We start from the raw sequence: 11,357 nt of genomic DNA, 5'->3' as shown, positions 1-11,357 counted from the left end.
AATAATATATTTATACTTTATTATAGAAATGTGTTGCATATTTATCAGTTTTGAATCATCTGGTAATGCTGTGATATTTTATGCATTTAAAATGATTCATAATTGAGAATAGTTAGCATCAGCAATTCATTTACAAGAAAAAGAAGGAAAAATCTAAATAAAAATTGAATCATATATTGTAAAAAAAATTATTAACTTATCTCAAATACCTTTAAGTAAAAAATTATCATTGTATAATAATCCCTCAAATTATATGTAAAATTGGAATATCAAATATAAAAAGTTATATTTGAAGTTATAGTTTTGTTGTATATCTAAAATACATCTCTTTTAAGATATAATTTAATCAACTAATGCTGGATATGCTAAAAACATTAAATAAAAGTATTACACATTTTAAAATAATTTTATACAGACAAATGTATGTTACTTTAATATTGCATTATAAAATTAATATATATTTTATTTGTTTAACCTTAACAATTTTTTAATAATAAAATATTTTAAATATCTAAAATAGAGATCAATGGATAATAACAAAGATCGGCTTATTTCTTCATGGTGAAATTTTTGTGTACAATTATAAATCTATGCCGTATAATAATTAAGTATTTGCACTAAGTTATTTTTGAAATATTTAAAATTTTAATATAGAATTAATAAAGTGTTGAAAGTTATATATATATTTTTTAAAAATTATTCTCTCAAATATAGAAATATTAAAAATGAAAATCCCATTGCATCATTGCATTTCATTTCTTATATTACATTAAATTAAACATTAATAAAATCAATATAATTTAAGTAAATTTAGAAAAATCTTAAGGCACAGAGGAATACTGTCAGTTTGATTGTTCAGTTTATAAATTGATAATTTTTGTATTAATCACAGATCTCTTTAAAAGAAAATAAATACATTTGTATATAGTTATAATTTCATTACTTATAAATTATTCTAAATATAAAATAGCAATCAAATTTTCTTCTTAAGGTAAAAACTTTCTTAGAAACACAACAATATTAAAATAAATTTGATTTTTTTTTTGTTTATGATAAATTCTTTTCATGAAATAATTTCACAGTAGTTCAATCAGTTTTGTAATAAATAAATAAAACTAATTTTCTATTGTTCAGTTTTGAAACTGATCTGTGGATTTATATCTGTGTATTTCTCAAACCACCATATCTGTGAGTGACCACCATGGCAGGGAGCAACATGAACATCCTTTCCAGCTCTGCTACCTGTGACATCCAAGCATTTACCTGTTGCAACATGTACTAAAGCACCACCCTAATAAAATTAAATATTTTTTACCATTAATTTCAAATTGCATATAAAATTGTCTGAACACAACATATAAATTACTAAATTTAAAAAATTCTTAAAAATTTAAGTTTAAATATCATATCAATAATAGTCGAAGCTGAAACTTCCACAGTATATAAAGACACTGAACACACTCTAAATTTAAATGCTGGAAAAGTGTGTAAAGTGTACTGTACATTAAATTATATTTAACAGTTTAATTAACACAGAGTAATAAGTTTTCTACTTCTATTTTATGCAATATTTAAAAAGTATAAAGTATAATCCATAATTTTACTTGTTCTAATTAGGAAAATTACCTTTGTGTGTTGCCATTCCTGATTTTCTCGTCTTCCATGACACTTAATCATCATGACTTTCATCTGTCTTTTCTGTGGCTGATAATTGACTTCAGCACAATTCTCCTCTCTTCTTAATTCAAAATTATTTGAAAGTGAAAAAAGCTGAAATAAGATATAAAATTATTTATAAATTTGTGTATTTTATAAATAATAATTCAATAAATTACTACTATAATATATTATACTTAAATAAATTATTTATTGCCATTAATATATATAAGAAAACCTTATTAAAAGTTAAAATATTACAATCTTTCAAAATAATGTGAAATAATAATTATAATAAAATATAAAGTTTAAGAAAGATTTAAGATAGCATCACAGATAAAATAGTTATCAGAAAAAATTATATTTATTGTCTATGGTAAACAAAATTACCTTTGGATCTTATAGAATTACAGTTTGCAATTAATTTAAAATAATTATTCATAGCCCAGTCTGAAAAACTCAGTCAAAAAACTTATAGCTGCCAATAGTCATGCTTACAGTTTAGATTACAATAAAAATCAATTTTTAATTACAAAAATTAAACTCTCTAACTGAATATACATGTCTGAATAATGCTCTATAATATATACTATATATTATAATCAACAAAACCATAAGAAGACACTTACATGCTTCTTGTCAAACAATTTTATGTGATATAAATATAAAACTGATGATTAATTACAGGAAAAAATCTAGAGTAGTTCCTATGCAATGTGAATTTGATATAATTAAAAGAAAAGTGAAAATGAAGAATTAAACCTAAAAAGAATGAAGCATGAAAGATGTGACAGGATATAACATAAAGGTACTTAAAAATAAATACAGATAGAATTTGCTGTTGATATTAAATCATTTTTAAATCAATAAACTCATCAATTGGATATAAAAATTTCAAATTCAAAATCATTTATTTATTTTTTAATCTATTATTTTCAGTTTTGTTGGCAGACAGACACATGGACATAACTCAAAAGTAGTGTTTAAACAAAAGAAAGAAAAATGCTCATAGAGGCAAAAATTAGCAGAAACTTGATTCTAACTTAAAAAAACACATACACACACCACAAAAAAAAAATTAAACAGCTTTAAACTAGCATGATTCTAAAACTCTTGCTACACTAATAAGAGAACTGGACTATGAAATTGGACTTTTTAAAAAATTACATTTATTTATTTCATCTCATAATTAGTTTATACTTACTCTCAACTTTCATTTTATGAGATTGAGTTTAAACAATTTTAAATATAGATTTAGAAGATATAGATTATAAATTCTTCAAATTTGAAATTTTATAATATATTTACATATTAAATAAAAATGACTGATTTATTGATACATTAATTTTTAATCACCATGAAATGACAATAATTTTCAAATGATTGCCAGATTAAATTGGGTTATACTATTAATATATATTGCTACTAATAATAATAATAATAATAATAATATTATTATTATTATTATTTTTTTTCCAACTAAATAAAAGGGAGAAGAAAGCCAAGTGATCGTCAAAGCACTATATTGTGTTTCGTAGTTAACAAGAATCAAGCACGACACGGTTTCAAGTCATTAATTGAATTATTATTATTATTACTATTATTACTGCTACTAATAATAATTAAATAGTAATAAATTTGGCCTAGAGGCATTTCTTAGCAAATCTTGGCATTTAACTATTATTAGCATCAGTAATATAGACCAATCTAATCCGGCAATTGTTTGGCTTTAATATAACTATTGGGTTTATGGTTGTTTATATTTGTATAATAATTTTCTTTCTTGATTTATGTTCTTGGTACATTTGGTTACTTAAAAGCAAAAATAATGATTCCATATTAATTAAAAATAAACTAAAACAACATACATTTAGTATCTTTGACACATCTAAATTAGAAGAAAGAAATTGAAGTACTATAATCAAATCCTTTTAATTACAGAAAACTTAATTAAATTAATTTAATTACTAAATATTAATTATTTTTACCTGATTCATTACAACTCCTTTCTGGCTTTTGCACATAAACAGACCCACAGCATGAGGATAATCTTCATCTCGATTTAAGGTATCAAGGCACAAGTTTGTAACTGGATTTCTAACCTTTAAATGTAAAGCATATAAAAGATGTAAGCTTATACAAAGATTGAATCAAAATAAAAACTAAAACATACTTGAGTTTAATTTCTAAATTTTTTCATAGAAAATCTAAAATTTTAAATCAAAAATTTAATCAAATTTACTACAGAAACAAAATATAACAGAGCTGATAAAAGCTAACTTTTATCAGATATACAACCAACACTGATTTATAGAATTTAATTTAAAATAGATGTATTAATGTTATGGTTGATCATAAATAGTAGAAAATTATTTTAAAAAATAATACAATTATGTAATAAACTATATTAAATTGATTTAATCTAGTTTATTATCTAATTATGCTATTATACTATTGCATTATATAATTATTATTTAACTAACCAAATTAGATGATTCATTATTTTCAATTAAACTGTTAAATTCAATTAAACTGTCAAGTTATCAAAGTTCAAATAAGCAGAAATTATTAAGTAATCAAATAATATATCATTATGAATACAGAAAAACCTTGTTATTTGCATATCAGATAATTCAAAGTATCATGTAATTCGAAGTCTAGTCCAGTCCCTGGCCAAAAGAACAGGATTTTGCATATATTTTAGTTCAGATAATTCAAAATATGCATACAATGAAATTGTCATTATCTGGTCCAGTGACCTATAAAAATAGCATTTAATTCAAATTATTCCATCATATTACATGTTTATAAGAAAGTTTCCTTGCCCAAGTGACAGTTTCAGTTTCAATTTTACCAATTATACCAGGATGGGCAACCTGCTGCTCTCGGGCCACATGCAGCCCATGTCACAAAATTTGAATAAATATATCAATTTCCCAGCATAAGGAAGTATGCAGCAAAAATTCAAAAGTTATTTTCTACAACTTATGTATGTGAATAGTTTTTCTGCAATGAATTTAGTAAAAATTAAAACAAGAAACTGGCTAACAGACACATCGAAACTAATTTAAAACTAGCAGTGACTGATATTTAACCAAATATTTCCAATATATTACGTTTACATCAGTTCCAGAAGCTAAATTAAGTATAGCTATGCTAATTTATAATTGTATATGAATAAATAATTGTGATTTACTGGCATTTTTTTCCCTCTTTTCTCTTGTATGTGGTCCACATTAGTTCAAAAGTTTTGGAATGTGGCCCTTACATAGAAAAAGGTTGCCCATCCCGAATTATACATTGTTGATTTATTGGACATTCAACTTTATTTGGACATTATATGCTTTGCCAATGAAGACTTCTTTATTTTTATGAAAGAAATCTGTTTGGCATTTAATTATTTTGGACAATTTTTACAAAAATCTATTGTTTCAATAATTCCAAAGTCCATTAAATACATGTGCATATTCATGATAGAATGCATATGTATACCTTTAGCTGTTAATAGAGCTAGTTTTTATCAGATCACATGATTTTTGCAATCTTGGATTCAAGACAAAACTTGCAGTAATTCTTATTGAAGCACTTAAGCTTCTTTCATATGTTATTTTCGGGTCTTGGTTTGAATGTAGTTTGGTGATATTTTCATTATGTACATGCTAACTGATGGTTTTTCCAAAATAGCTTAAATTACTAAACATTACAAATGTGTTAATATTATGATTTAAACAAACAGATAAAATTATATAAGATCAAGTCATAATTTTATTCAAGAATTACAAAAACCTTTGATTCAGAAAAAGTTTGGATAATTCAAACCCAGATAATTCAAAGTCGTGTTTTTTGGTCCCTTGAGTTTTGAAATAACAAGGTTTTGCTGTAGTATAAAGATTGTCATGTATAATTTAATAATATAATAAAGTTATAAAACAATTTATAGAGCAGTTTAAGAAATTAAAAAAATTATTATAATGAAACAAACAATTGATTGGACAGGCTACATTTACAAGATTGGATTGAGCATCACTGTGGCTATTTACAAATCAGAAATTTTCTTATGTGACTTCAAAAAAAGGACTTTTATGCTTGTGAGATGGTGTCAGCATCCTTGTTATTTAAATGGCTACAATGACACTTACTGTCCTGTCCAATCAAATGTTTGTTCATCAAAATTTTAGTTTAATTTTGTGTTTGTTTAATAGAAAAGTTATAATTTCCTATTTTAAAAAATGAAATACTAAATTATTTGATAATGTTTTTATAATGATCAGCATTTATTAGTACTTGATTATTTTGCTATATTTTTTGATGTGACATGGTTTACTCTGAATATTAATTCATAAATGTAAAATTTGGCAATTGAGTTTGGGACAATGAATTTAAAGAAAATTATACAATATTGCTTAAAATGATCTTGAAAAGTACATTTTTGTACTTTCTCATAGAACTGTTGAAAACATTTTAAAACTTAATTTTAGACTAACTACCATCAACCATGTCATGTTTTTAAAATGTCCTCTGTATCGTTAAATCATTTTGATTTTGAAATCAGAATTAGTTTAGTTGTTTAATCCTATATTTCACCATAAACAATTTAAGCATTACTACATAATTTCATCCTGCAACCAAATTCTGTAATGAAACCAACTCCCCTTTTTTGAAACTGATCCTTATGTGAAACATTTTAATCAAACAATCCAAATTTGTATACAGATGATAATTATCTTATACAATGGAACAAATGTACTCTTACAACTTATTTGAAAATCTCACAAAATTATGTAAACATTTACTTATTTCATAAAGTTACCTTAACTTTTAATTTTTCATAAATTTATTTTAAATCTATAAAAAGTTCATATTTCCTTACAGTTCCAAAACCAATGACATTCTGATCAACAATAAATTTCTGTGGATATATATTTTCAAGATACCACTGGAAACTTTTGCATTTTAATCGCTGACGTAAAAATTGTCTCTCTGCAATATCACCATAATCAATTTCCTACGAAAAGAAATTAAATTGAAATTATTCTCAAATTATTTTAAAATAACATTAATAAAATGAATTTAACAGTTAGAAAAAATGTTTTAAATTCATTTATTAATATTAGTGTATGTGACTTAATATCATTAATTTTTTTTATTAATAATATTGAATAAAAGAGATTTTAAATTATTTAATGTTTGATAATTAATTTCAAATAAATACTCATAAAAATATTCACACAAATACTTAATATTAAGAAATAAATTCTAAAGATAGATTTGTTATATAATACCACACAATCAGCTTAAAACATAGTAAATATATTAAAACTTAATAGAACATAAGTTTGAGAAGTCCACTTTTTATTCTTCACAAATGTTTTTAAAACTATTCAATATTGATTTAAAAACAAACTGTTATTCATCTGAAATGCTTAACCTTAGAAGTACAATTTAACCTTAGAAGTACAATTTGTTCCATGCAATGAAAAAGATATCCGGACCTAAATCGATAAACACTTAAATGGAGTGTATCCAGTAGGTTTTTAAGGGATGCTGCTTAGGACAGCTAAGAAATTATTAATACGGACTATAATTGTTTTTTCTTTAAGTAAAAATTTTATGACTCATGTAGTGCATGAATTGATGTTTCATATATGGTAGTTTCAAAAACATTTACAAAGAATAAAAATTAAACTTCTCAAATTTGTTTTTTTTTGTTTTTAATGTACTTGCAAATTAATAGAAAAACTGTCAAGAAGTAATGGATAAATATAAATAATATTTTAAAAATATATTAAATTATTAAAACAACAATTATTAATAAAATATTAACAAGTTTATAAATGATACTACATATATCTAATGGTAGCTCATTAGAACTTTAATCATCAAAATGTATAAAATATTTATATGTATGTTTATTTTGCAATTTTGTATTTTATTAGGTTTTACAAATGATGTTAACTGACTTGTTATACACAATCAAAATAATTCCTATAACATAAAGTGAGTCTAATAAGAGTATATATTATAGAATAATAATGATAAAATATATGTATTTTTATATATTTTCATTTTAAAAGTATATATAGCAAACATAGTAATTTTCATTGAAAGTATACATTATGAAAATACATTTTTAAAACTGTTTCAAGTATGTGTCATTTAATTTCATGATATTAAAATATCAAATTAACAGTATCAAAGGAAAAAAAAATGATTATATCTGTTATAATTCATACAATAATAAATTGATGCATTAGAAACTCTGACATTCAATTTTTTCATTGTCCTGACTTTTTAGTTTTATTAAAATAATACATGAAATACAAAAAAATTAATTTAAAAATATTAAACATTACAAAAGTCACCTTAAAGGTGAATATATTTTTATGTTTTAAATTTCATATTTCAATTGGTTTCTAAAAGAATCTTTGCTATTTAAATTATAATTTTTATGCAATATATTTATCATAAAATAGTCAATTAAAATACTAATTCATATTAACAAAATAAAGCAATAATTTATGTAAAAATTCTAGAGTAGCATAAATCAAGAAAGGGTAAAAGAATAAATAAAATGAATTAAAATCTAAAAACTAATAATAAATATTTTAAAAGTAAAACTTCTTTACAAGAGACAAATTGTATTAAAAAACATTTAAATTATATTTTCCAAAAATATATTTTTTTAAGATGGTAAAATTAAAACAAATTCAATAATATAATTTAATTGTATTACATAATTGATATAAAATATGAAAACAATAGTAAATATTTAATGCACTTACCTTTAAATCTGGTCTATGCATATAAAAATATTCTTTATACTGATCCATCCAAACTTCAACAGTTCGAACTGTATTAATTCCATGAGTGTCTTTATTGCCTGGGAATTTATATGGATGGAAATTTCGAAAGATATGACCAACATGAGAACAAGGAACTATTTCTAATGTTCCACCACACATCCATACCTAAATATACATACATTTGTTTTATTAGTATTTTTATGTATATTGGTAAGATATTATATAGATGTAAATATAAATAACTTTACTGAACCTGATACATTGCAATAACACACCATCATAACTGCCGTAAATTGTCGGGGCTGTAATTTGGCAATAATAATAATAAATTACAAATAAATTTAGCCCTAGAGGGAGGCATTAGGCACCATCTCAAGGCCCGATGATTTACGGCAGTTGATAGTGTATTATTACATAGAATTATTAAAACATCTGTCTTATTTATTAATTTTATATAATTATAAAGTGAGAACAACACATTCTTTTTGTATTAAAATTATTGTAATTTAAAATTAGTTTTACAAATATTAAATTTATTGATTCTTCCATTACAAACCTTGTAATCTATTATATTTATATTCTACAAGTATGTTTCAATTTAAAATAATATATATAAATGTTTTTTAAATTGAAGATGAATTGAATTAAATCATTCATATTTATAAAATTTTGTAATTTTCGTAAAGTAAGAATATTTTGATTATTAAATTAATATCTATGTTTATACACTCCTTAAAAGTGAAATCGCAACATCACAAAGAAATGTGTGTAACCACATGCACATTGCAGGACCAGTAGTGGTAAGAGACAGATGCAAATGATTAAAAGAACAAAGTTATGCAACAGACACCTGTTTATTCAGTAATGAATATCACACCCATGGGCAGCTTTACAGGCCACTATGAGGTGATTAATGGTTGCCTGAAATATCCCTTGCCAAGCTGCATCCACCGAGGCATGCACGTGGCAGTGGTCTCTTGTGCACCTCACATCAGATGAAGTCCCATAGGTATTCAATGAGAGATCCAGCAAGGCTAATGGTAGGGAAAGTTGTGAATTCCATTCAGGCTGGTAAGTTTCCTGTGTGATGTGCAATTGGGCATGATCTTGCTGGAACATAGTGTTGGGTGGCCAGAAATGTGGATTAGAGCTATCTGCTGATTGAACACAATGTCTCCCCAAATCATGATGTCCAGTGTGGGGCCAAACGTAGCATTCCCTGGGATATCTCAACACCCATCATTCCTCCACAGACAGAGGGTGGGATTCACCTGTAAACAATACCTGATGCCATTCAGCAGTCCACTTGTGATGGTGACAACACCATACCAGGTGTGCAGTCCTATGTCAAATGGTGGCACCTCTGTTGCTGGTTGCCATGCATGCAGCCTGACTCCATGCAACCAATTGTGAATGGTTTGGGTGGACACAGATGTACCCATCAATGGCAACAGGCATCAGATATCATATGCCATGGCAAATGGGTTCCGATGGGCCATTCAGTAATTTGCTGAATGGCCCATCAGATTTGCACTCTGTCATGTACCAGTGCAATCCACTCCCTATTCAGCACATTAGCAGATGTTCCTGCGTCTATTGCATCATGCATTGCTGGATCGTACTCAGGTCATGTGGCAACTGTGCACATTAACAAACTGAGGTTGTGCAGATCCAGGATAAGGTCTCATTCTCTAATCATTAACTGGTGGTATTCAGCTCACTGTTGTCTCCAAGGCATTTTCTACACTTTGAAAGTTCAGCTGTCATGAGCAGTCACTGATAGTATTTACAGCCCAAGCTGGCTGCTGGTCTTTATAGTCCAAAACTGAGTACCACACGACCTGATGTGTATGCAAACTTAATGATTTGTATATCTCTCACTTCTACCAGTCCTGCAATTTGCACATGGCTATGTGCATTCCTTCATGGTGTTGTGATTTCACTTTTCAGGAGTGTATGTATATATACCTCATATATACAGGCCTAGGAGTGCTATTTCAGCCAAAATCTGAATTTTTATCAAATATATGCCTAAATCTCAAGAGTATTTTAATATTATTTTCTATTGGGTTGTTCAGAAAGTAATTTTGTTTTTTTATTAATAGAGGAATTATTTGTATTTTTACCAGCCAATTTAATTTTAAACCACATTTTCATTATATATTTTGACAGCTGACATTTTAAGGCTTATTTGTAAAAAATTTTGTTTGATTCTGTACAATTGTTTTTTTTTCAGTGTCCCATCAAATATGGAAAATCGAAAGCATCATTTTTGGCATATTTTGTTTTTTATTACCAAAAAATCAAAATGCTGTTCAAACAAGAAAAAAATTGTGGTACATGTATGGAGAAAATGCATAAAGAGAAAAATAGTGCCAAAACTGGTTCACAAAATTTCGTTCTGGCAATTTCAATATTGAAGATGCACAATGTTCTGGATGGTCAGTTGAAGCCAATGAAAACAAAATAAAGGTACTGATTGAAGCAAACTGCCGAATGTGTGAACAACACATAAAATCACTAAGAGATTAAATTTGTTGAATTGAACTGTTTATGATTATGGGTTCCACATGATCTTAAAGAGAAATGCTCTCTTTGGTGGGATTTTAAGGAATTTTTCTTTTTTGAGCTTTTACCAGACAATCTAACAATTGATTCGAAAGTGTACTGCCATTGAGTAAACAAATTGGGTAATATCATCAAACAGAAAAGGCCAGAATTAATCAACAAAAAAGGTGTAGTGTTTTACCATGATAATGCGAAATTTCACACAAATTTGTTTGGTAACTTGTCAGAAACTGTTACAGCTTGGATGGGATGTACTACCACACCCACCATATTTGCCAGATCTGGAACCCTCGGATTATTACTTGATCTGGTCTTTACAAAATATTTTAA

General features: G+C 26.0%; 1 protein-coding gene across 1 annotated transcript in view; it reads right to left on the bottom strand.

Moving 5' to 3' along the window:
• Positions 1–503: 503 nt before the first annotated feature.
• Pgant1 (Polypeptide N-Acetylgalactosaminyltransferase 1) overlaps positions 504–11,357 on the bottom strand; it is a 39,604-nt gene continuing 28,750 nt past the window's right edge. Inside the window, exons 6-10 of the mRNA XM_067266205.1 lie at positions 8,439–8,624; positions 6,527–6,661; positions 3,645–3,758; positions 1,627–1,770; positions 504–1,291 (exon numbers count right to left, since the gene is read on the bottom strand). Coding sequence (XP_067122306.1) covers positions 1,124–1,291; positions 1,627–1,770; positions 3,645–3,758; positions 6,527–6,661; positions 8,439–8,624 — 747 coding nt within the window. The 3' untranslated portion in view covers positions 504–1,123. The remainder of the gene's footprint in view (positions 1,292–1,626; positions 1,771–3,644; positions 3,759–6,526; positions 6,662–8,438; positions 8,625–11,357) is intronic.

The sequence above is a fragment of the Centruroides vittatus genome, unplaced genomic scaffold, assembly GCF_030686945.1.
Source record: "Centruroides vittatus isolate TY-2023 unplaced genomic scaffold, ASM3068694v2 contig_2696, whole genome shotgun sequence".
In the NCBI taxonomy this organism is placed as follows: Eukaryota; Metazoa; Arthropoda; class Arachnida; order Scorpiones; family Buthidae; genus Centruroides; species Centruroides vittatus.
Note: the sequence above shows the minus strand (reverse complement) of the source record. Positions and strands in the feature narration are given on the sequence as shown.